This window comes from Sus scrofa, chromosome 16 (assembly GCF_000003025.6).
Source record: "Sus scrofa isolate TJ Tabasco breed Duroc chromosome 16, Sscrofa11.1, whole genome shotgun sequence".
Taxonomy (NCBI): Eukaryota; Metazoa; Chordata; class Mammalia; order Artiodactyla; family Suidae; genus Sus; species Sus scrofa.
Genome location: NC_010458.4, coordinates 24,481,911 through 24,509,144, shown reverse-complemented (window position 1 = coordinate 24,509,144; position 27,234 = coordinate 24,481,911). Strand labels below are relative to the sequence as shown.

General features: G+C 41.8%; 1 protein-coding gene across 1 annotated transcript in view; it reads left to right on the top strand.

Annotated features, from left to right (window-relative positions):
- The window catches only part of FYB (FYN binding protein), a 175,230-nt gene continuing 149,372 nt past the window's right edge, over nucleotides 1,377-27,234 (top strand). The window contains exon 1 of the mRNA XM_021076648.1: nucleotides 1,377-1,522. Coding sequence (XP_020932307.1) covers nucleotides 1,520-1,522 — 3 coding nt within the window. The 5' untranslated portion in view covers nucleotides 1,377-1,519. The remainder of the gene's footprint in view (nucleotides 1,523-27,234) is intronic.

Genomic DNA, 27,234 nt, shown 5'->3' with positions numbered 1-27,234 from the left:
TGCCAGCTGCAGCTCTGATTCAACCTCTAGCCTGGGAACTTCCATATGCCACAGGTGCAGCCCAAGGGGGGAAAAAAAAAAAAGAAAGAAAGAAACAAGCATTACATACACAAAATAAAAAAGTCAAAAAGTCAGCAAAATACAAAACAAGAATTATTTGTGATAATACCTCCACTTAGGTCAACCACTGTTAACTTTTTTTTTTTTTTTTTTTTTGCCTTGTAGGGCCACACCCATGGCATATGGAAGTTCCCAGGCTAGGAGTCAAATCGGAGCTACAGCTGCTGGCCTATCCCACAGCCACAACAATGTGGGATCCAAGCCAGGTCTGCGACCTGCATCACAACTCACAGCAAGTCAGATCCTTAACCCACTGAGCGAGGCCAGGGATCAAACACGCAACCTCATGGATACTAGCTGGATTCATTTCTGCTATACCACAACAGGAACTGCCTTAAATATTTTAAGGGGTTTTTTTTGTTTGTTTGTTTTTTAGGGCCACACCTTTGGCATTTGAAAGTTCCCAGGCTAGGAGTTCCCAGCATGGAGCAGTGGAAACAAATCCAACTAGGAACCATGAGGTTGTGTGTTCAATCACTGGCCCTGCTCAGTGGGTTAAGGATCCGGTGTTGCCATGAGCTGTGGTGTAGGTCGAAGACGCTGCTTGAATCCAGAGTTGCTGTGGCTGTGATGTAGGCCAGCAGCTGCAGCTCCAATTTGACCTCTAGCCTGGGAACCTCCATATGCTGCAGGTGTGGCCCTAAAAAGCAAAAAAAAGAAAGAAAGAAAGAAAGAAAGAAAGAAAGAAAGAAAGAAAGAAAGAAAGAAAGAAGAAAGGAAGGAAGGAAGGAAGGAAGGAAAGAGAGAGAGAGAGAGAGAAAGAAAGAAAAAAAAAGAAAGAAAGAAAGACAGTTCCCAGGCTAGGGGCCGAATTGGAGCTGCAGCTGCCAGCCTACGCCACAGCCATGACAACACAGGATCCAAGCCACGTTTATGACCTATGCCGAAGCTCACAGAAATGCCAGATCCAGATCCTTAACCCACTGAGAAGGGCCAGGGATCGAACCCACATCCTCATGGATACTAGTCAGGTTACTGCTGCGCCACAATGGGAACTCCTATTGTTAACACTTTGATGTGAGTCCTTGATAGATAAACAGATGATAGATCCACAAATACACATTTTATGTAAAGCGAGCTAATAACATACATGGGATTTACTATTCAGGCACTTTTTAAAAAATTTTATGTCAGTCTTCCAGACTTCAGAGCTTCACCTGTAGCTGTTTTCATATTATTAATGTGTAATATCTGGATAAACCTGGTCAGTTATACAAATGCTCTGAGAGCTGAGATAACATGCAAATAAACCTTATATATCAATGTGTGAAGACTGGACAGACCACACATTTCAAAAAAGGAAGTACACCCTGCCTAGCAAAGTTGCACACTCACTGTCAGACTCTGACAGCATCTTCTGGGTCGCTGTGTGCCAGGACTTCAAGTCTTTACAATAAAAATGGTAAGTAGTAGATTTTATACCTCTGCTTCATCTCCTAGCAAACATCTAATCCTTTCTAGGTAGAGTGGAGAGGCGTGGGGGTGTTTCAGGGCCGGTCCTCCAAGCCTTTGGAATTTTTGCTTATCTCATCATTGTTATATTTCCTAACATACTACTAAGGCTTTATTATACCAGAGACGGTGGCTTCAAGAGTTCCGTTTTCTGATTCTAGATTTCAGAATAGAGGAAGAGCTATGCCTTAAAGAAAGAAAAGCTGCGTTCTTCATCTTTGCTTGTTTAGATGGTTGAATGTTAGAAACCAGTGTAGTCAAGTTTCCTTTTATGAGCATTTTGGAACCCTGACCAGCGCTCCAGTGGTATATACATTGGGCAATATTGCCGAGGATGAATGCTATTTTGACAACATACTGTGTTTTATAAAAGGAACTCTTCTGTTTAAGAAAACGCATTTTGTTGTTTTAATTAACAGAAGCAAACAAAGCCCAAATAGTCCAAATCTTAAGGACGGGTTGTGTTCCCTGAAGTTAACTGAAAGTCACCATTTGGAGAGCACTTAAAAGAGTGCTGAGTTCCCAGGGTACCATAACAGCTGGCTACATTCAACCCGTAGCGTTGCTGAACCACAGCATTAATATCCTGCTGCACGGTTTCTATTATTTCTCTGTACAATTGGCTGAGCTCTTGCGTGTGTGCTGTTCTCAGGCTCCCAGAGTCCAGAAGACAGTCCACTTTGTAGCCCACATCCCCCTCCCCGACTCCGCAGCCCCCAGGAACCTAGAGATCCGTTATCCCTTCTCTTGTCATGGAGAGGATTCCTTCCTTTCGCAGCTCCAAGTGAGCAGGTGGGACTGAGGCAAGTACCCCTACAGGTACTCCGTGGGGGGAGGGAGTGCGCCGCAGGCACTAGAATAGAGAGGGCGAAGGCTTCGTGGCGTGTGTTTGAGCTCTGAAATCTTTTGAGCCAAAAGGCGAATGTGCAGGGGTTGAGAGAGTGTAATCTCACCACGAGGAGAGGGGGAGGAGAGAGTCATGGGGAGAGAATACCACAAGGGGGCGCAGCGGGTGGAAATGGTAGTTCATGGACTCTCCCTGCAGCCCCATGGGTAGAGGAAGGCAGTCACCTGTCAAGGTGAGATTTACAAGCCCCTCTAGTGTTTGCAAACTGGGTCTTCAGATCCAGGATTCTTAGAGGGGAGCTTGACCTTCATTACTGATATCGTCTTCAAAAGTAAATAAGGGAACTGTGCTTTATAGGGTTGTTTGGATTTTCTTAAGGGAAACAGGATGATAATATAAGAAAAAAGAAAGAAAGGTTAGCTGGATAGTGTGTGTTTGGTGTCAAACATAAATAAGAGATCATCGTCTTGGAGTTCCCTGGTGGTCTAGTGAGTTAAGGATCCACCACCGCAACTGCTGTGGCGGCAACAAGTTTGATCCCTGGCAGGAAATTATGCATGCAAAAAAAAAAAAGAGAGAGAGAGAGAGAAATATTTCTGTCTTATTATTACCAGAGTAACACACATCTGGAGTTCCTGTCATGGCTCAGTGGTTAATGAATCCGACTAGGAACCATGAGGTTGCGGGTTCGATCCCTGGCCTTGCTCAGTGGGTTAACAATCCGGCGTTGCCGTGAGCTGTGGTGTAGGTTGCAGACGCAGCTCAGATCCCACGTTGCTGAGACTCTGGTGTAGGCTGGCGGCTACAGCTCTGATTGGACCCCTAGCCCAGGAACCTCCATATGCCACGCAAACGGCCCAAGAAATGTCAAAAAAAAAAAAAAAGAGTAACACATTATTAGAGAAAATTTCTCAGAAATATAGATATGCAGAAATGAAGAAATGACCTAATACATATTTAGCATATTTCTATAACCTCAGGGGCAATCACTGTTAAATTCATCCAGATCCTTTTAGAGTTTTGTCATTTAAAAATATATCTTAGGCAGTTCCCCATCATGGCTCAGTGGTTAACGAACCCGACCAGTATCCATGAGGACGCAGTTTTGGTCCCTGGCTTCGCTCAGTGGGTTAAGAAACTGGCATTGGTGTGAGCTGTGATGTAGGTCACAGACATGGCTCAGATCCCACATTGCTGTGGCTGTGGTGTAGGCTGGCAGCTAGCTGCAATTTGACTCCTAGCCTGGGAAATTCCACATGCCGTGGGTTCGGCCCTAAAAAGAAAAAATAAATAAATAAATAAATAAATAAAATAAAAATATATCTTATAGGGAGTTCCCCTTGTGGCTCAGTGGTTTAAGAACCCGACTAGAATCCATGAGGATTCAGGTTCGACCCCTAACCTTGTCAGTGGGTTAAGGATCCGGTGCTGCCGTGAACTATGGTGTAGGTCTCAGACTCAGCTCAAATCTGGCATTGCTTTGGCTGTGGTGTAGGCAGCAGCTGCAGCTCTGATTTGACCCCTAGCCTAGGAATGTCCATATGCCACAGGCATGGCCCTAATTTTCTTCTTTTTTCTTTTTTTCCTTATTTAAAAATAGTTTTCTATAAGCACTATCACACTTTATATAGCATTTCCTTACCTGCTTTTTTATTTAAAATATCTTGAGGAGTTCCCATCATGGCTCAGTGTTTAACGAATCCGACTAGGAACCATGAGGTTGTGGGTTCGATCCCTGGCCTTGCTCAGTGGGTTAAGGATCCAGCGTTGCCATGAGCTGTGGTGTAGGTTGCAGATGCGGCTTGGATCCCTCGTTGCTGTGGCTCTGGCGTAGGCTGGTGGCTCCAGCTCAGATTCGACCCCTAGCCTGGGAACCTCCATATGCCATGGGAGCGACCTAAGAAATGGCAAAAAGACCAAATAAATAAATAAATAAATATATCTTGAAAAATATCCAAGTTATGCAAGCACTTTTAATGAAGAATCATTTTTAATGACTGCATTGTATTCCATAATTTGTTTTAATAATTTCCATACAGTTGAATGCTAAGATTGTTTCTTATTTCAGTTCTCTTTATGGTAACATAGGCGAGACTGTCACAAGCATTCTTTTATATACATTGCCTGATTATTTTCCATTGGCAGAACTACTAGAAGAATAAATGGGTAAAAAAACCAGATATATTTAGACTTTTAATATGTTACCCCCTTGTTAATCTATTTTAAGTTTACCTACTATGTAGTGCCATAGTAAATGAATTTCCCAATTGCAGTTATGGTATATACCTGCTGATCTTTGTAGCACATGAAAGTTATACTAAGGAAGAAATAGATTTCCTTTAGTGTCTCTCTCCCCAACACTGCCTCTGACATTCTATGAGAAGTTAAAGAAAGGCTCGTAGCATATTAAAGGAAGAAAAAAACTCTTTCTATTTTTTCTCCTTGGAAAACATCATAGATCAGTCAAAGGGCCATATTCCTGGATTCTTATGCTCTGCTTACTAGTTATGTGTTTTTTTCACAAGTCACTTAAGCTCTGAGTTTGTCTCCTCCGACAGTGATGAAGATGGTGATGATAGTAACATTCGCACAGGGTTATTTTAAGGAGTAATAAGGGGAGCTCCCGTCGTGGCTCAGTGGTTAACAAATCCGACTAGGAACCATGAGGTTGCAGGTTCGATCCTGGCCTGCTCAATGGGTTAAGGATCTGGCGTTGCCGTGAGCTGTGGTGTAGGTTGAAGACGCGGCTTGGATCCCACATTGCTGTGGCTCTGGTGTAGGCCGGCGGCTGCACCTCCATTGGACCCCTAGCCTGGGAACCTCCATATGCCACGGGAGCGGCCCAAGAAATGGCAAAAAAAAAAAAAAAAAAGGAGTTTCCGTCGTGGCGCAGTGGTTAACGAACCCGACTAGGAACCATGAGGTTGCGGGTTCGATCCCTGGCCTTGCTCAGTGGGTTAACCATCCGGCGTTGCCGTAAGCTGTGGTGTAGATTGCAGACGTGGCTCTGATCCAGCGTTGCTGTGGCTCTGGCGTGGCGGTGGCTACAGCTCGATTCACCCCTAGCCTGGGAACCTCCATAGCGTGAACCCAAAAAAAAAAAAAAAAAAAAAAAAAAAAAAAAAAAAAAAAAAAAAAAAAAAAAAAAGCACTATCAGGAACCACCAACCATGATGTTGGTTTCTTTGTTTTCAGCCCAAATAAATGATTTCCTCAAGAGGCATAAAGACTCCTAGTGAACACAGGAGGAGATGATAATGGCAGTTAACATTTGTGAGCTTTGACCTATGCAGCCCATTAAATTCCTGTAACAACCCTCACAAAGATTTACTGCGATTGTCCCTATTTTCCAGCTGAGAAGATGAAGTCTTGGGAAGGGTGACTCAGTTGCTCACAGTCACAGAGCAACTGAATATTGGGGCTGGAGTGTGGGCACAATTCTATCTGCCCTCAGAGCATGGGCTTTTCTACATGGCTGCATCCGAGAAAAAGTAAAAGAGTAGGTACAGAGGAAGACACAGCAAGGTGGTCCACGAAAAGCCCAGGACGCGCTCTTTGGCGTGTGAGGGGCTTTCCTCAGGCTGGTGATCGCCTCTGTTAGATTTGGGATTCTTCTGCTGTTGCCATTAGGAATCACTTATTTTCAGAATTCTTACTTGATTGAAATCTTGCAGAGCCCCTGGGAAGGGAGACTGAAGGGGGTCCTGGCTGTGGTTCAGAAAGCAGATTCAATGAGCAGATGCTCCCTCCCCCTTGCCCCAAGCTCACCTGCTGGGTAACTGGTGTGACTGACGCCTCCTCCTCCAGGCTGAGTGCAGGAACAGAGCATCAGAAAATGGAACCACACCATAGCCCAAGTGATTATGCACAATTCACTTTTTATTGCCCTCTCCCTATAACTTATGGGTAGAGGAACTGTGGAAACTTGTGAGAATAAGGCAGAAAAGTACACTGGGGAGTTCCTGTCGTGGCGCAGTGGTTAACGAATCCCACTAGGAACCATGAGGTTGCGGTTCGGTCCCTGCCCTTGCTCAGTGGGTTGGGGATCTGGCGTTGCCGTGAGCTGTGGTGTAGGTCGCAGACGCGGCTCGGATCCGCGTTGCTGTGGCTCTGGCGTAGGCCGGTGGCTGCAGCTCCGATTCGACCCTAGCCTGGGAACCTCCATATGCCGAGGGAGCAGCCCAAGAAATAGCAAAAAGACAAAAAAAAAAAAAAAAAAAAAAAAAGGTACACTGGGCTTTGTGAGAAGGACATCAGCTATTAAGAATGATGGGGGTGTTCCCATTGTGGCTCAGTGGTAATGAACCCAACTAGTGTCCATGAGGACATGGATTCAATCCCTGACCTCGCTCAGGGGTTAAGGATCTGGTGTTGCCATGGCTGTGGCGTAGGCCAGCAAGCTCCGATTCAACCCCTAGCCTGGGAATTTCCGTATGTCACAGATTCAGATCTAAAAAGACCAAAAAAAAAAAAAAAGGAAAAAGAAAGAAAGAAAAGGATTGGTTTTGGAGTTCCCTGGTGGCTCAGTGGATTCAGAAGCCAACATTGTCACTGCTGTGGCTCAGTCACAGCTGCAGAGAGGGTTTGATCCCTGGCTCAGGAACTTGTGCAGGCAGCAAGCATGGCCCAAAAAAAACAGAAAAGGAATGATGGGTTTTAGCCACACAGTGGTAAGGAGTGGGGGGTTCTAGGCCCAGCATACCCTTAACCTACAATAGGATCTTGCCCCACTCTCTCCAGCTCTCTCTCAAGCTGCTCAGTAAAGGTAGATGTGGCCTAGGTATTCCTTGATGTTCCTTATCATATGATTCCACATTTTAGAAGCAAAAAGAAACGACAGTAGGATTCTACTTCTCCAACATCTGGCCTTGCAGAAATTCATCTGCAACCTTAGGTAAATCAGCTCGATTCACAGCCCTGCCCTAAATAGAAATAAAAAGATACCTGTCCCCATGACAAGTGTTTAGGTACATTCCCAGTTGTAGAATTTTCTGGGGGAAAAAAGGGATGAGCAGATATCAAATAAGGCACACTTTTTTGTATGTTCATCGTGAGGAGAAAAATAAATCTTTTATGAATAAATCTTAAAGGTTTTAAGAAATGAAATAAAAGTTGGTTTGGGGTTTTTAGGTTTTTGTTTGCTTGTTTGTTTTTGGCCATGCACGTGGCATTTGGAAGTGCCCAAGACAAGGACTGAACCCTTGCCACAGCAGCAACCCAAGCCACTGCAGTGACAATGCTGGGTCCTTAACCCGATGAGCCACCAGGGAACTCCAGTTTGAGGGTTTATTAGTTTGTTTTGCTTCTTTCAGTCATCTTTCAGTTCACACGTGAGCTACTAACAAAGAAATATGTCATCATCACTTTTTATTCAGTGAAGGTTGATTGAGCCCCTGCTCCACGTTGGGCTCTGCTGGACAAGAATGCAGGGTTGCAGGGTGAAGGAGTTCCCTGGTAGCCTAGTTGTTAAAGATTTGGCATTATTATCACAGTGGCACAGGATCCCTGGCCTGGGAACTTCCACATGCTGTGGGCCAAAAAAAAATGAATGCCAGCTGAAGAACACAGGAGGGGTCCTGGCTTCCTGGGGCTCACTCTTAGTGCAGTGGGGCTCCCACATTAGCATGCATCAGAATCGCCTGGAGGTTGGGGATGGAGCCTGGGAATTTGCATTTCTGATAAGTTTCCAAGCAACGCTGATGCTGCTGGTCTAGGATCCACACTCAGAAGACCACTGTTCCCCAGGAGAGGAAAAGTTAATTCAAGTAAACAAGTAAAATACCAGGCAGTGAGCTATGAAGGGTGTAAATAAGGAGCTGAGATAAAACAAATATAGGGGCCTGGTCTTTGATGAGGTGATATTTAAACTAAAGCAATGGTGGAGTTCCCGTCGTGGCATAGCGGAAACAAATCTGACTAGGAACCATGAGGCTGCAGGTTTGATCCCTGGCCTCGATCAGTAGGTTAAGGATCTGGCGTTGCCGTGAGCTGTGGTGTAAGTTGCAAACGCGGCTCGGATCCCAAGTTGATGTGGCTGTGGTGTAGGCTGGTGCCATAGCTCCAATTAGACCCCTAGTCCAGGAACTTCCATATGCCTTGGGTGCAGCCCTGGAAAAGACAAAAAAAAAAAAAAAAAAGACAAAAATAAATAAATAAATAAATAAAATAAAGCAGTGGTTCTCAATCTTGGTTGCACATTGGAATAATGTGAGTAGCTTATAAATCATAGCCCCAGCCCAGACCTGTTACATGGAAACTTTGAGGTGGGAAGTGGGGCCCAGCACAGGCTGAGAATTACTGCACCAAAGAGTGAGAATAAGCTGGGCACAGGAAGGTGGCAGTAAAGACTGTTTCAAGCACAAGCAACGGTTGGTGCGAAGGATTCGAGGCAGTGGAGCACCTGGATCTGCAAGAAGACAGGGTGGTTGGAGGAAAGCAAGAGGAGAGAGGGGGCAAGAGGTGGTTTCTAGAAATAAGCAGCAGCCACCTCTTGCTAGGTCTGGAGGGCCAAGACAAGAAATTTGATCTTATTCTCTTCACCCTGGCAGTCACTGGAGGCTCCCAAGCAAAGGCCTGAGTGCCTTTATCGGCTTCACATTTTGAGGAGTTCCCATTGGGGCTCAGTAGGTTAAGAACCTGACCTTTTTTTGGATAGGCAAGAAATAGATTTATTAAGCTGGGACGATTGTGAGAGATGCAAGTGGGCAGACACAGAAGCTCTGCTAAGAACCCGACTCATATCCATGAGGATGTGGGTTCAATCCCTGGCCTTGCTCAGTGTGTAAAGGATCTGGCATTGCCGTGAGCTGTGGTGTAGGTCGCAGACATGGCTCAATCTGGCATCGCTGTGGCTGTGTTGTAGGCCAGCAGCTACAGTTCCGATTGGACCCCTAGCCTGGGAACCTCTCCTCTATATGCTGCGGGTGCAGCCTAAAGAGCAAAAAAATAATACTAATAATCAAAATAAGTGTAGGGTTTGAGAGGGGAATGGGTTTGGGTCTGCAAATAATTTGAGGCCCAGCAGAGAGCTGGCATCCCAGGGAAATCAGAGCATGAGCCTGTGCTAGAGGAATTCCTCTAGGAGCTGGGGTTCCAGCCCACTTCTTTCAGGGAGAGCAGTGATTCTTGTCCTTAGAGTGTAAGCCAGAGGGTGGTCAATCACTGTCGTGAATGACATGATACCAACCCCAAGAGAAACCCACTCATCCCTCCTCACTCCCTTCACACACGCCCCTACCCTCTTCTCTCACTCTATTTACATCCTCTGCTTCTGCAAAGGAGCTACCTCTTTTTTGTTGCAAGATCTAGACCAATATGTTTAAACAAACAAACAAATTAAAAAAAAAAAAAAAACCTTCTCCGTTATGACACATGAGTTTTAAGACCAAAGCAAAAAGTTCAGATTCTAGAAGGCTGCACTCATCCAGAGGTCAAAGCGCAGGAGGAAACGAGAGGAACCTTTTTCGAGCAGATTTGAGCAGACACTAAATGGGCAGCACCCTTGCTCTCGGAGCAAGTGGGTGTGGGGCTCCAGTTCTGGATTTGGTAACTTCAACAGCACTTCCCTAATTCTTAGAGATACATTCTAAGGGCCCTTTCTTTCCTGTCATGTCTTTCTCTTTAAAAAACATTATAGTATATTATGAAACAAATCACGAACCAAATACAAACTCACTGCCTAGAGGTCACATATGTTGTTGCCATTTTGCCATCTTTTCAAAAAAATCAAAAAAAGTTGAAGCGCTCTTTCTGCCCTTCCCCAATTCCATGCCCCTCCTCCAATTCCATGCCCCTCCTCCCAACAGCAGAGGAAGACCTACTCCAAGAGTAGCAGCTTGCCTTTCCTGCCATGGCTTTTTCTTGTTCGTTTTTTTGGTTTTGGTGGTTTGTGTGTGTGCGTCTTTTTAGGGCTGCACAGAAGCACATGGAGGTTCCCAGGCTAGGGGTCTAATAGGAGCTGTGGCTTCAGGCCTCAGCCACAGCCCCAGCAATGTAGATCTGAGCCACATCTGCTTAAGGCAACGCTGGATCCTTAACCCACTGAGCGAGGCCAGGGATCAAACCCACAACCTTAGGGTTACTAGTCAGGATTCCTTTCTGCTGAGCCACAATGGGAACTCCCTGATGTCGTTTTTATAAAGTAAGTTCTCTTATGATACAGCAGGTTAAAGATCTGGCTCTGTCACTGTAGTTGCTTGGGTCACTGCTGTAGCTCCAGTTCAGTCCCTGGCCCAGGAGCTTCCACATGCCGAGGGTGCAGCAATAAATAAATAAATAAATAAATAAATAAGGGTATTCTCTATTATCAAATATTAAAGATATTTTCTAAACTTTTCTCTAAATGTTTTAAAGATTTGGTTTTCATGTTTAGGTCCTTAATAATCACTTTTATTTATACTTGTGATGTGAAGTAGGCGTCTAATATATTCCCAAGGTGTAACCAGTTGTCAAGTACTATTTATTTTAGTCTGTTCTTTTCCCCTTCTGCTCTGATGCCTCCTTTGATATATGCCCATTTCCTATATATGGATATTGTCTAGTCTCCTAACTCTGTGACCAGTAGGTCCATATACTTATAAAATTCCATGTGTATTGTTTCTTCCGCCTTGCTCTTCTACTCTAGATTCAGTTCTCTTCTTACCCAAGTACACATGCTCTCACCCATTGTCTAAAAATTTCTACAGTTAGTGTTTCTGTTATTTTCCTCCCAAATACAACAAGAATCTAAATACAGTGTAGTGACCCACTGACCATTAGCAAGCAACTCTATTTCTAGTTATTAAAACTTCTGGCTTGAAAGAGATGTACTTCATTTTCACTCAGTTATCTAGAATAAGTTACACAGTCATGCCTCGGCTGCATAGGACAGAGATGTGGGGATGTATAATCCCCATGAATTCAGGGGAACGGCGGAGTTGGGTACCCATTTGGAAGAAGAGTAATGTTGCATTCTGCAATGTATGTTGGGTCTTGTATGACTGAAAACATTTTCATTTTGACTTCACTCATAAATGTTAGTTTAGCTGTATATAAATATTCTAAATTGATACTTTTCCTCAGCACTTTACAGATTTACCCATTGGCTTCTTTTTTCTTTCTTTCTTTTTTCTTCCTTCCTTCTTTCTTTCTTTCATTCTTTCCCCCCCCCCTTTTTTTTTAGCAGAATAAGATTTACTTCTGGGTCAAGCAGCAGAATAGGTGATTTGTGCTCAAAAACCTGGAACTCTCAGACTTAACCCCTTGAATTCTATTGTTGCTGTTTTGTTCTTTTAAGTCTAATTGTCACGCCCTGTAGGTGAAACTGTCTTTCCTTTTAAGATGTTATTTCTTTTTCTCTATACTCTACAGCTTTACCACGCTTCATAGGCATGTGAATTGATTTTTATTTATTCTGCTTGGTATTCAGAGTGTAAATTTAAAGCAGGCATCAACAACATTTCTGTAAAGAGCTAGATAGTTTTTTTAAAAAAAGATATGAATCACTTTGCTGTACAGAGGAAAATGGCACAACATAGTAAATCAACTATACTTTAATTTAAAAAATAATAAATGCCCCCTGAAAAGAGCCAGAGAGTAAATATTTTTGGTTCTGTAGGTTTTGTGGTCTATTACAACTGTTCAGCTCTACCTTTATAGCATGAACACAGCTGTAGACAATGCATAGACAAAGGTTGTGTCAGTGCGCCAAAAAAAACCTTTATTTATAAAAATGGCGGCAGGCTGGATTTGGCTCACAGGCTGTACTTGTCAAAAACCTGATGCAAAGCCTAATGATGTTCTTCAACTCTATCAAATTCTCAGGTGTTATTTATTCAAAAACTATTACTCTACAATTTCCTCTTTCCTTTTTTTTTTTTTTTGTCTTTTGTCTTTTTAGGGCCACACCCATGGCATATGGAGGTTCCCAGGCTAGGGGTTCAATCAGAGCTACAGCTGCTAGCCTACTCCAGAGCCACAGCCAACACAGGATCCAAGCCATGTCTGCGACCTACACCACAGCTCACTGCAATGCCGGATCCTTAACCCACTGAGCAAGGCCAGGGATCGAACCTGCAACTTCATGGTTCCTAGTTGGATTCATTTCCACTGTGCCATGATAGGAATTCCCCTTTCCTTGCTTCTTTGTCTAGAGTCCTTGTTAGGTAAAAGCTGGATAAACTCAATTTATCCCACATAATTTTAACTGCTTTTCTAATTTTTTTATCTCTGTGATTCTGTGATGAATTCCAAATCAGTTTATGACTTCATTTTCCAGTTCACTAAGTTTTCCTTCATCTGTGTCTATGGTGATTAATGGTCTTATTTTGCCCAGCACTTTCCCAGTTTTAGCACTAAAGGCCCATGTCCCAGAAACTTCTCAGCCCTACACAGATGAGGATAGTTTCTCACCTTATCTGTGTCCAATCTATACTTCATCCCATATATTGAATTTATGTTTCAGTGATTAAGTTTTTATTTATAATTTTTTAAGGGCCACTCCTGTGACACATCGAAGTTCCCAGGCTAGGGATCAAATCGAAGCTGCAGCCGAGACTTACACCACAGCCATAGCAACGCCAGATCCAAGCCACATCTGGGACCTATGCCACAGCTTGAGGCAATGCTGGATCCTTAACCCACTGAGTGAGGCCAGGGATCGAACTGCATCCTCATGGATACTAGTCAGTTTCTTAATCCCCTGAGCCACAATGGGAACTCCTTATTTCTAATTTTTTGAATTGGTTGTTTTTGATAATCACCTGTTCTTGCCTGATTTCCCCCCATTTTTGTATCCTATATTCTTATGTTCTTCTTAGATATAGATATTACTAATTTTTTTCTTGATGTATCCTAAATTCTTAATGTCACTTTCAGATTGTTCTATTATTTTAATTCAAGTTAAAGTCAACCCATCTTTCAGTTGTTGATTTTGTTGGGTTTTTGTTTCATATTAATGGTCTCTCTGTATTTTGGAATTTTGTGTTATAGACCCATTTGAAAATGTTTTGTTTGTTGATGGCTTAGTTTTCTCTTTCTAGCTTCCATCTCTCCATCTTTTCTAGTGATGTGCTTATCTCTGCTCCTTATGAGGACTCCAGCCAAGAACCAGGTCTATATTGACAGCTGATCCAGGCCCACAATAATTTTGCGTATCAGCATATTCATTACTAAATCAATCAGCTTCCTGACCCAGATTCTGATTCTAGGGCTGTATCTAGCCCAGCATTTCTCAGTTTCAGCCCATTTGTGTGTTATAGGATGTTTAGCAGCATCTGTAGTCCCAACCCACCCGATCTTAATAGCACCCTTGCCCCCTTACTGTGACAACACAAAACATTTCTAGATATTACAAAATGTGCTCCTTCCACCGCCCCCCCCCCTCCCCGTGCCATGTTCTCATCCACAGGTGAGAACTGCTTGTCTATCCAAGGTAATTCTTAGTGACTGATAATTTGGTCTCCTTTCCTGGCTCTAAGGATGGGGAAAAGTGTATCTGCCCCTGTCCTTGGTTTCAAAGAATGACTCTAGCTCAGGTTTTCAGTTGCTCTATAGAAGCTGAACTAACACATACTTCTGTACCCTGAACCAACAGCTCACCCTGCCAGTCCTTCAGTCCTCCAGTCTTACTCATTTCTGTTCTGTTTCTGACATAGAAAGGTGAATTTCTTTTTTATTTACCCAGTTATATAGTGGGTTTCTTGCCCTTTTTTGGAGGTTCAAGTTCTTCTACCAGTGTTCAGTAGATGTTCTGTGTAAATCATTCTACATGTAGATGTGGTTTTTTCATGTGTTTGTGGGAGAAGGTGAGTGCAACACTTTACGCCTCTGCAATCTTGATCCTTTTCCCCTGAAATTTTTTTTGCAGGTAGCTATGTTTAAATTTTCTCATTTTGTATTCTATCCATCAGTGACATGTTGTTAGGTCAGTGAGAGAGTCATAAACCTTAGCGTACTGAAGAGTTGATTCCCCTTCTCTATCTCTTTTCCCTCACTTCCCTTTAGTTCATATCTTCCCTTTTTTTTCTTCCCTCATCCTCCATCAGTGTTATTGGATAAAGCAACAAAGTACAAGAAATGTGTCAGCGTCAGTGTTGATGAGACAGTAGGACAGTTAGTCCAGTTTCTTCCAAGTCTCTATTACCCTCCCCTTTATCCCCATCCTAACTTGTTAAGAAAGTTGTTCTCAATGTAGTAGTCCCTATACCGGCAGGATCAGCATCACTGAATTGGGAACTTGATGGAAATTCTTAGGCTCAACCCAAGACTGATTGAATAAGAATTTCTGGGTGTGGGTTTAACACCCAGCCACTTGGGTATTAATGTGTCCTCCAGGTGATTCTGATGCATGCTTATGTTTAAGATTCCCTGTACTAAGCTGTAGCTAGAAGTTTGGATCAGTGGTTCTCAACCTGGCAGCACGTTGGAATCACCAGTTGAACTTAAGTTGCAGGAGCCCCAGCCCTAGAGATACTGATCTCACTTGCCTAGGTGGGACTCAGGTGCTTTTTTCTTTTAAGTTCTCCAAATGATTCAAACATCCAAAGTTTGCTTTAGTTATTCATTTACTGCTTAACCCAATTTGAAGATCACTTATGCAAACTCTTACCCAGTGTTTTGGAACTTTAAGTGGATATTGGTAAACTTTTAATGAACAGAGTCTAAAGTGACTCTGGTCTGGAGTTGAATTTCCTGGATTTGAATCTCACTGTTGCCCATTTTCAACTATGTGGCTTTGATCAATATACCTTCTCTGTGTCTCAGTTTCCCCATGGGTAAAAAGAACTGAATAACTATACCTACCTACTTACTAAGGTTGTTATAAAGCTTGCCTAGGTTTATATATTAATGTCTTCAGAAAAATGCCTGTCACATAGCAAAAGCTATACAAAATTTTTCTAAAATATTTATTTTGTAAGTAAAACCTGCAAAGAATTTGCAAAACGAACTTGAGTCAAAATAATTGTTTTGAGAATGGGATTTTAGAAGCATTTAAAAGATGTTTCTCTTGGAGTTCCCGTCATGGCACAGCAGAAACAAATCTGACTAGGAACCACGAGGTTGTGGGTTCGATCCCTGGCCTTACTCAGTGGGTTAAGGATTCTGTGTTGCCATGAGCTGTGGTGTAGATTGCAGACACGGCTAGGATCCCAAGTTGCTGTGGTTGTGACGTAGGCCGGCAGCTGTAGTTCCAACTCGACCCCTAGCCTGGGAACCTCCATGTGTTGCTAGTTTGGCCCTAAAAACCAAAAAAAGAAAAAAAATTTCTCTTTTTTCATTTTGGGAACTTTTGTTTTTATATAACTCACTTTTTCCTCAAAATGCTATACACTGTTTTAAATAAAATGTTACTTCAATAAAAATTAACTTTTTTTTCATTAAAAATGCTAAACGAGAGTTCCGTTAGTGGCTTAGTGGTTAACGAACCCATCTAGGATCCATGAGGATTCGGGTTCAATCCCTGGCCTCACTCAGTAGGTTAAGGATCTGGTGTTACCATGGGCTGTGGTGTAGGTGGTAGATGTGGCTCAGATCCGGAGTTGCCATGGCTGTAGGGTAGGCCGGCAGCTGTAGCTCCAATTCAACCCCTAACCTGGGAACTTCCATATGCTGTGGGTGAAGCCCTTAAAAAAAAAGCAAAAAAAAAAAAAAAAAAAAAAAAGCTATACAGTGTTTTAAAAAATATTACTTCAAAAAAATTAAATGTTTTCATTAAAATTTTCAGGATTTTGCCATATATGTCATATGATTTTTAAAACCAGCCAGTGGGATTATAAAACCAGAACTCAGAATCACTGGTCTGTAGTCAGATTTGAGCAACAAACACTGATAAGCCAACAATAAATTTGATCCTTATGTAAATTCTGGCAGAGATCAAAAGAAGTGGAGTTGAAATAAACATCTGCTGAATTTGACCTACAACAGAAATGTAATTGAAAGAATTCATGAGAAACCTAGCAAAAACGGTTTTAATATATAGGCATTTGGGAGGTTTAACTTAAATGAATACATTTTGTTTTGTCAATGTATGGGCATAGTCCCAAAGACCTACTGGCAATTTTATTCATTACAATCTTGAAAGAGAAGTAGTTGAGTTTACTTTATCACAAGAGGACAGTCGCCCAAAAGAAACTAATTTTATCACATATACCCACAACTGCATGAGACAGCATTTCAGGGCTGGGTGTAATTTTTTAAATAGCAGAACAGACTATCCCAACACCGTAAGGCTAAGATACACACTGTTTAAATTAGTTCCTTAGAGGGTGGGGCAAGGGGAGGGGGGAAATTTCCAAACTATCTGTTGTTAATTATCAAGCAAACAAAGAAGAGACTGTAAGGGTAGAATTGTTGTAACTTCTGATTTCTAAGCAAAGTCCACCTGTAGCCATTGCACAGAGATGTTTTCAGTTCTCAATAGATGTAAAAGTTAGCCAACCTGAGCAAACATTGACTGAATTTGATAACCAGGGCAAGAAGGAGGAAGTTCCAGGAAATAGGCCAAATGACCACATCTTAGTGGCTAGTGGGTATGAAAGACCACATAAAATTTCCGTATATCTTGACCCTTCTACATCCCCATTTTTCTAATCAGTCTTCCCTTCCATATGGGGTAACTCCTTCTATTTAACTTGCAAGCCACATAGATTTAAAAAAAAAAAAAAAAAAAAAAAGGCTGCTGGCACCTGCTGGCACATTCCTGAGAAATGACACTACATCTACCCTTTGATCAGTGAGAAAACCGGTTCTCTTTTCTTTGGGTTCATTACAGAGTGGTAGTCAATCCATCAGAGATGGGGGAATATTGCCTTCTTGGGCAAGCAATGTGCAAAAACTAGAGACATACTGCATCTCTCTCTTTTTTTTTTTTTTTTTAAGCTTTTTTAATGCTGCACCACAGCATATGGAGGTTCCCAGGCTAGGGGTCTAATCAGAGCTACAGCTGCTGGCCTGTGCCTCAGCCACAGCCACACAGGATCTGAGCCACATCTGCAACTTACACCACAGCTCACGGCAACGCAGTCTCCATTAGCACACCCGCTGGATTTTCTTACAGGAGATACCCACTTTTTATGCTACCTGCTTGTTCCTGGAAAAAACAGAGTTGATGACCCCAGATCAGATATTTTGCCTAACCCATGAATTGAATAATTTACATAGTTCTAGATATATAGAAATAGGGTAAAGTTTGGCAAATTACCTTCTGGATAGGCAGCTGATTTGGGACCTTTGGTTAGGAAGCAGTGCCTAGATATGGGAAATGAGGTCAGATTTCAGTGGATAACAGCCTTCTGGAAGAGTGTTTGCCAAGAGAATTGGTAGGTAGTCAGAATTTAGTATCAAATAGACTATTAATATCTGAAAATCATTTTGAAAGGTGTCGAAAAAACAAAAGTAAATGAATAAATGAGTAGATATAAAGCAAAAGCAAGAATAATAAACTGCTAAAAATTGTAGAATCTGAGGGGGCCTGCATGTTAGCATTCATTTTCAATTCCAATTTTAACTTTTAGATATGCTTGCAATTTTTCATAATAAAAAGTGGGGTAGAAAGTTTGTGTCAATACACTGGGCAAATGGAGCTGGGACTTTTGGTACAATACTCCTTCTTCTACATTCTTAACCAGTGCATGTATCTACTGAGTTTCTGTTTATCTACTGAGATATCAGCAAAATATATTTTTCTCTCTAAATGCAAGTAGCTTCTTCATTTTCCCCTCTTATAAAAATGAGATGCATGATGATGATGAGTATTTTCCAAATATATAGGAAAATAAAGAGAAAGTAAAAATTCCACTATCTGAAGAAAACTAGTTAACATTTTAGTAGTTATTTTCCTTTTCTTTTTTTTCTTTCTTTTTTTTTTTTGTGTGTGTCTTTTTGCCTTTTCTAGGGCCTCTCCCGCGGCATATGGAGGTTCCCAGGCTAGATGTCGAATCAGAGCTGTAGCCAATGGCCTACGCCACAGCTCACGGCAATGCCAGATCCTTAACCCACTGAGAAAGGCCAGGGATCGAACCCACAACCTCATGGTTCCTAGTCGGATTCATTAACCACTGAGCCACGACGGGAACTCCTGTAGTTATTTTTCTAGACATATCACTAGAGAGAGTTTAAGATCATCCATATATGCCCCTTGTAGCTATGCTTGTGCTACTTCTCTGCTTTCTGCTCTGCCCAACTAGCTCTGATGCTGCCTTTAATGCAAGGCTCCACATGTCTTCCTTCAAGAAACTTTCGACTTTTCATTCTCACCCCACTCTTAATCCCCCTGACTTGCCATGTTCTGCCTTCACCATTTCTCTTGTCAATGCCTTGAAATTCTCTTTCGTATTCATATGTGAATCTCCCCAATTATTTTGCATGCTACCATGCCATCTTGACTACCCCAAGCTGTTAATACATGTTTGCTGTCAGATTCATAATTTTACAAAAGCCTAATCTGATTAAGGCAAACTATGCTACTGATGTGATTGGTTACTCGGTAGTTTAAAACAAAATTCTCACTTGAGACAGAAATCAGGATATCCATGCCAATCCAGTTCTGCTAAATCATGGGAAACACAGAGATTATAATACATAATATTCTTATTCCAGAAAATATAAGCCAACCTCTCAGCTGATGCAGAATTAACTTGAATTTTTGTCATTTACATTTCCCAAGAGTTCATGATGAGTGATTGGGATAGTCTCTGCAGAGCAGGGAAGTTTCAGGCTCCCTAGATGGGTATTGGCACTGTTTAGGGATATTTTTATTTCATAGAAATAAAACTAGATTTTGATTCTTTAAGAGCAAAAAGAAGTATTTATTTTTTGTTTGTTTGTTTTTCAGGGCCGCATCTGTGACATATGTAAGTTTCTGGGCTAGGGGTCAAATCAGAGCTGCAACTGCTGGCCTATGCCACAGCCACAGCAACTTGGGATCTGAGTTTCATCTGCAAGGTATGATGCAGCTTGTGGCAGCGCCAGATCCTTAACCCACTGAGCAACGCCAGGGATCAAACCCATAGCTTGGTAGATCCTAGTTGGTTTCCTAACCCAATGAGCCATAGCAAGAACTCTGAGAATTATTTTTAATACATCTACTTCAGGGAGTTTCCATGAATTCACTTTTTTTTCTCACTGTACACTTTCTAAATGGTTTCCTGATTTATTGAAATATCTTCCTTATCATCATTGAAAACTTTCAGGGAGTTGCAAAGACTAGATTAATAGACTTGATAATTTGGGCAGTAAAAAGTGCATTTTTCTAAAGAAAGTGAGGAGAGAAATGGGTTGTTTCTATCTTCTTCCTTTAAGTGTAGCACTGTCCTGAGCTGTATCAAGTTTTCAAACTTTGTATTTGAAGAAATAAAGAATATAGCAACAATGATCAATATGTGCCTTCTACATGCCAGACACTGTTGTATTTCAAAAATATCAATTCATTAAATTCTCAAACACTGGGAGATAGACCATTTTTACTGCATTTTTAGGGATCTGGAAACCAAAGGAGGCTAAGTGACTAGCAACCAGCAAGGAAGTGGTAGAACTAAGATCCATCTGGGCTGGCTCCAGAGCCTGTGCCCAAACCATTCCACTTGGCTGACTCTCTAGGCTTCAGAGCAATGGCACTCCGGTATCCTAGAGGTAGGGTACAATGGGAACTTGCTGTTTCATAAACTTCAAAAAAAATGTATCTATGTCTCTCTGGGTGGGTCTTACAAGGTTAATAGCAGATCACTAGTAAATGTGCTAAATTGATGCCATGAGCCTTTCTCTTAAATACATGCTTCAACATATTTCTGTCATTTTGATTTTTATGTTGGTTGACTTCGGGCTCCTTGCCTACTCTCCTGTGCACAAGAGATTTTTCTTCTCTTTGTGTCTGTCGTGCAAAATATGTTAAAGGAAATTTGAAAAGGGGAACAATGCACAGTCAGAGCTATTTCCCTTATATGACCATTCTGTTTTGTATCTGCAAGTAAATACATATTTTTACATAATTATCATAGCATTTTTTTCACTTAAGGTTAACTCACAAACACTCTTCCATGTTGTTACACACTGTTCATAGTTCATTTAATAATTGTAACGTGTTCTGCGAAGCTAGGGTATCATAGTGTACTTAGATATTTTGGTAATTATCAGGATTTTTCCAATTAGAAAAATTGCCAAAAAGATTACTAGGAACCATGAGGTTGCAGGTTCGATCCCTGACTTCACTCAGTGGGTTAAGGACCCAGTGTTGCCATGAGCTGTGGTGTAGGTCGCAGACTCGGCTGGGATCTGGCGTTGCTGTGGCTCTGGGGTAATCTGGCAGCTACAGTTCCGATTAGACCCCTAGCCTGGGAACCTCTACATGCCTCGGGTGTGGCACTTGAAAAGACAGAAAGACAAAAAAAAAAAAAAAAAAAAAAAAAGATTTTTATGCATATAATTGACAGCTGTTTCCTTAAAGTCCTAGAGGTGGTAAAAAATTAAATTTATTATTACTTTATGGGAATATACATTGACAGAAAGGATTTTTAATTTGTTCAGGTTAATTATTTAATACCTAAGACCATATTAAAGAACTATTTTAAATAACTTTTCTTTAATCACCCTTGAATTGAACACATTCAGTTATATTAGGTTAATATTTGCTCTCACATAGGATTTAAGGGCATGCGGGAGGTGGGGGGCTATCTATTGACATTTAATGAAATGCTCATATTTAAATTCCTAATTTAGAATGTATTAAATTTTCATCCCATTTGTGCAAATATATTATACATTTTGCTTTGCCTTTATTTTATCACTGTTGTCCGTTGTTTGTGGCAGGTTTTTCTTCTTTATGAGTTGGTCTTCTCTGTTGTAAATTCTTTAAAAGTCCATACCTTTTTTGGATAAATACTATTGTCCATGCTCTGCTGATTTTCCTTTTAACTCTAGAGTCTATTTGGAAGTTATCCTTACTTACAGAAGGAATTCAATGTGAAGTTAAAATAACATCTATTTGGACATGCTCTTTCCCCATTTTGTTATTTTTAGATTATCATATATGATGGCTCTTTCTTGAGCCATCTATATCTTATTTTTATATTATCATACCTTTTCAATTACTATTGTATAATCCATTCTGTAGTCTAGCAGAGCTAATCTCTCTCACCCTTTCCATCACTGCTCCTCTTTTATCACGATATTCACTGATGTTTTTACCCATGTACTTTTCTAAGTAAATTTTATAATTTTCAAGTTCTTCAAAAAGTACAGTTGTGATTCTAATTGTCACATGTTCAGTATCAAAACAAAAAACAAACGAAACTAGTATTGGAACTAGTACTGGAACTCAGTATCCAGTTTCCTTTTCAGTTACACTCTGTATAGAGTACAATTTACTTTTCACACTTCAGCTTTTAGAGCTGTTCCCACCTCCTCAAGTAGCCCAAAGTATTCTCAGGATGACTGACTTCTCCGGTCAGGGCAGAGTCTGGCCAAAGAGTAGAGAGCAGCCCCTATTGACAATAAAGTCATCCCTTAATAAAACTCTAGTGCTACTTAGGACTCATTCCAGTCTAACCTAGGGAGCCAGCTGGTCACTGGCCATGAAGGAGCTCCTTCTTTTATTTCTGTTGCTTTATTATTATTATTATTATTATTGTGTTACTGCCCATCAAGTTCACTTTCCCTCAGTGTGGTTTAGAGAGGTAAAAGTTATTTAAAGAGTTCAGAAATGTGTGTTCCTTAGATTTTCATGCTCTCCCAAAGCAGTTCCTTCAGGAACACACAGCAATTCTTATTCTCTCCTGAAATACTCTTGAAAACCGCAAGCATGTTTTCGTCAGTTTTTCCATATTTTAAGACAAACTTTTAAACAACAAATCAAGCAAAGTTTGAGTGAGTTATATTCATCCACTAGGCATGTAAAATATTTTCCTAATATAAACCTCTTCAAAGGTGGCTATAAATCATCATTTGAAACTTCTCCATTGAGGGGATGACTAATCCTTTGACCATTAAATTGTGAAATGGAAAATTCCCAAATCACGTGATTCTATCTTAAAGCTATTATTATTTAGGTTTTTTTTTAATTAAGGTGGCTTCAGGATAAAACGTTTATATATGTCAAGTGTGACTTTGCATAAAACTCCAAGGTCCCCTGTCTTAAGAAGTCCATTTTAGTCCTCATGTATCTTAAAATCAGAATACATATCATTTTAAGAGCTTATCAAGCTGTTTTCCAACACTTACAGCATGAGGCTCACCCAAAGGGTTTGCACTGAAATCACTTCATGCAAGACCAGATAAGATCTCACTTGCCCTTCTACCCACAAATAGAGTGATTGCTGGACATATCATTTACGAGGGCCAATTCAAAGGACCCTAATTGTCTCCCTTCTTTTAAGCAATCCTAACACTACACACATACACATAAGCACACACACACGGAAACCATGAATGTGAAAAGTCATAGCTATCATCATAATGAGCTTCAAATGAGAATTCAAAATGAGCTTCCTGAGTTCTCACTGTGGCTCATCAGGTTAAGAACCCAACTAGTATTCATGAGGATATGGGTTCGATCCCTGGCCTCACTCAGTGGGTTAAAGATCCAGCATTCCCACAAGCTGTGGTGTAGCTTACAGATGTGTCTCAGATCCCGCATTGCATGGCATGGCCAGCAGCTGCAGCTCTGATTCAACCCCTGCCTGGGAACTTCCATATCCTGCAGGTGGGGCTCTAAAAAATAAAAATTTTTAACCATGAGCTTGCAGGTTCGATCCCTGGCCTTGATCAGTGGGTTGAGGACCCGGCGTTGCTGTGAGCTGTAGTGAAGGTTCCAGATGTGGCTCAGATCCCCTGTTGCTGTGGCTGTGGTGTAGGCCGGTGGCTACAGCTCTGATTAGTCCCCTAGCCTTGGAACCTCCATATGCCATGGGAGCAGCCCTAGAAAAGGTAAAAAGACAAAAAAAAAAAAAAAAAAAAAAAAAAAGGTGTTTTTGACAATTTGATGGTAACATATTTTATTTCATTTCGTGAAATCTATTCTGAAAAACATTCTAAAAATGACCCCTGGAGTTTCCTCTGTGGCTCAGCAGTTTACAAACCTGACTAGTATCCGTGAGGATGTGGATTTGATCCGTGGCCTAGCTCAGCGGGTTAAGGATCTGGCAATGCTGTGAGCTGTGGTGTAGGTTGCAGATGCAGCTTGGATCCTGAGTTGCTGTGGCTGTGGTGTAGGCTAGCAGCTGCAGCTCTGATTCAGCCCCTAGCCCGGGAACTTCCCTATCCCACAGTGCAACCCTAAAAAAAAAAAAAAAAAAAAAAAAAAAAAAAAGCAAATAGAATACAATAAAAATGACTCCTAATTGCCAAACATAATGGAACCTTCTTATCTCCTCAACAGCACTTGAGTCTTCCTTTGATTTCTGCAATCCCATCCTTCCCTGGTTCCGCACACTCCCCTCCACCTGCCCCATCTCTGTAACAATTCCTTCTCAATTCCCTTTGAACCCACATCTTCCATTTTGGTAATACTCTAGGCACCATCATTTGCCTCCCTTTCACTCTGCGTGTACTTCCTAGATATTCTCTGTCATTCTCAAGGCTTCAGCTACTACCCACTGCTAATGACTCACATGTGTGGCATCTCAAATGCCACATGATCCAAACTGAAGTCATCATCTTTCCCCAGATCTGTTCTTCCTATATCATACAATCTGGTGCTGCCAGGATGGTGCATCCATCAGCTACCCAGTCACCCAAGCTTTGCACTTCCACATCGATTGATTGATTGATTGATTGATTGATTTTGTCTTTTTGCCTTTTCTAGGGCCGCTCTCGGGCATATGGAGTTTCCCAGGCTAGGGGTCGAATCGGAGCTGCAGCTGCCAGCCTACACCAGAGCCACAGCAACGTGGGATCCAAGCCACGTCTGTGACCTACACCACAGCTCACAGCAACACCTTATCCTTAACCCACTGAGCAAGGCCAGGGATTGAACCTGCAACCTCATGGTTCCTTGTCGGATTCATTAACCATTGAGCCACAACGGGAACACTTCCATGTCATTTTCTATTTCTTCACTACCATCAGTGCCCTGCCACCTAACTTAAAAGCACATACATATTCCCTCCTCAAGAACCATGTTCAATGGGCTGCATTCAGAATTCAGGGCTTTATCCTCTTTGACCAGACTATTGGAGGGTCTAGCATCTCACACTCCTTAAATTCATCCTGACTCTGCTACAGAAATGATCTTACTAAAGCTCACATCTGATTATGCAACTTTCTGGCTTCAAATTGTCCAGGGGATTCCTAGTGGCCTAGTGCAGTGGTCAGCAAACTATGGTCTGTGGGCCAAGTCCAGCCTGCTGTTAGTTTTTACAAATCAAGTGTTACTGGCACACAGTCACACTCGTTCCTTTATGTCTTGTCTGTGGTTGATCTCATCCTACAAAAGTCGAGTTGTAAAGTTTCAGCAAATACCATGTGGTCCCAAGAGCCAAAAATATTTACAATCTGGCCCTTTACAGGAAAAGTTTGCTAACGCCAAGACTAGTCGGTAAAGTCTGAACTCCATGGTATGACATGCAAAACCTCCATCCTCTGGCTGCAACCTCTACCTCCAGTCTTAGCTTTTGCCACACACCCTTTAAAACTTACCCTCTAGCAGCGCTTATCTGCTTGCAGTTTCCCAGCACTGAATGATAGAAATTTCTGCGGTAATGGAGATACTTTTCACCTGCACAGTCCAATGTGATAGCCACTAGCCACATGTGGCTACTGAGCTCTTAAAATGTGGCTAGAGAAACTAAGGAACTAAATGTATAGTTATACTTAGTTGTAGTTATAGAATTTTTTTTTTTTTTTTGTCTTTTAGGGCCACACCCACGGCATATGGAGGTTCCCAGGCTAGGGGTGGAATCAGAGCTACAGCTGCCAGCCTACAGCACAGCCACAGCAATGCAGGATCTGAGCCACATCTTCAACCTACACCACAGCTCACTGCAACTCTGGATCCTTCACCCACTGAGCGAGGCCAGGGATCAAACCCACAACCTCATGGTTCCTAGTTGGATTCATTTCCGCTGCACCACAATGGGAACTGCTGTAATTACATAAATTTAAGCAAAGCCACATGTGACTAGTGGCTACCGCATTGGTCAGTGTTGTTCGAGATTGTGTCACCAGCAATATCTTTGTTCACTCTAACGGGAATATTTAAAATATTTAGAATACTTTGTCCATCTGGGAAACACGTTTTAACAGTTAACTTAAGGCTTGCCTTTTCTAAGGAAGCTTTTCTGACTCCTAAGCCCTAGTCTCCCCCCGAAAGAACCGGGTATCCTCCTTCTATGCCCTCACTGTGCCATCCTATTGCCAGAAAATAATTATTATTTTTTATTTTATTTTATTTTTTTAGCCTTGCCTGCCACATGCGGAAGGTCCCCAGCCAGGAATCAAACCTGGGTCACAGAAGTGACAATGCAAATCCTTAACTGCTAGGCCACCAAGGAACTCTGGAAAAAAAATATTTTTAGCTCTGATGTGTCTCCCCCAACCAGAATAGCAGTCCCTGAATGCAGATCCTGGTCCAGTTTGTCTCAGTTTCAGAAGCCCCTAACCCATGAGTTCCCAGGTAACAGTTAAGGATCTGGCATTGTCACTGCTGTGGCTCAGGTTGCTGCTGAGGCAAGGGTTCAATCCCTGGCCTGGGAACTTCTGCCTACCATAGCTAAGGCCAAAAAAAAAAAAAAAAAGCCCCGAATCCAGTGTCTAGTTTGCACCAGAAGCTTAATTAAAATGAGTCAGATAGATTAATTCTACTTTCAAACTTCTTTTTCAACATGTCACTCTTTCCTTCACTTATAGTTCTTTCACAAGTGAAGAATGACAGCTTGGACAAGGGCTAAAATACCCTTGGTTGTGAAACACCACCCCCCAAGCCCTCTGCCACCCATTAGACGTTGACTTCTCTCTGGGAAAAATACCTGGTTACAATCCCCTCAGCAATTTGACTTTGTTCACAGTTTAAAGTTCACTTCCCTAATAGCATCTTTGAGACTTAAAAATGCCACATTCTTCTAAAAGTAATGAGGAATCCATGACCATTCTGCCAAGCTACTTCTTTGATCGCTATAAAATGTGCTCATTTTGACTTTTTTGAGAACACACTGGTTACTAGTGGTGACCCCTTGGCTACTGCAGCTAACTTGTTTTTTTACTTAGTTGTAGTAACTTTTAACATTATGTAAACTAAGGATGAGTTTTGAGTTTTGTGTTTTGAGTTTTCTTGATGACACGAGCCCAGTGTGCTGAGTTGTGTATGCGACACAAACAATCAACAGTCATTAAAAGGAGGAGCCAAAAAATGTCAGTGTCATTTCTGAGAGTGTTGGAGGATCTAGCCCTGTCAGGTGGATTTCAGAGTCAGCCAAGAATCTAAAACTGCACGTGTTCACAGGTGCATGGTATCAAAGCAAAGTTTCCACACACATCCTTTTTCAAATCCAACTTAAATATTGACAATTTTAGGAACTCCTTTCTGCCCATATAGAATTCAGAACACTTTAAGAGACATTACTTCAAAATGCTTTACAATCTCCCAACACAGACATGTTTTAAATTATTGAGGTTTGGAGTTCCCATAGTGGCTCAGCGGTTAGAGAACCCGACTAGCATCCATGAGGACCCGGGTTCAAACCCTGGCCTTGCTCAGTGGATTAAGGATCTGGTGTTGCTGTGAGCTGCGGTGTAGGTCGCAGACGAGACTCAGATACCAAGTTGCTCATGGAATGTTTGCTCTTTTATTTGTCTGAGTTCAAATGCTTCAGAATTCCTGTTGTGGCTACAGCTCTGATTTGACCCCTAGC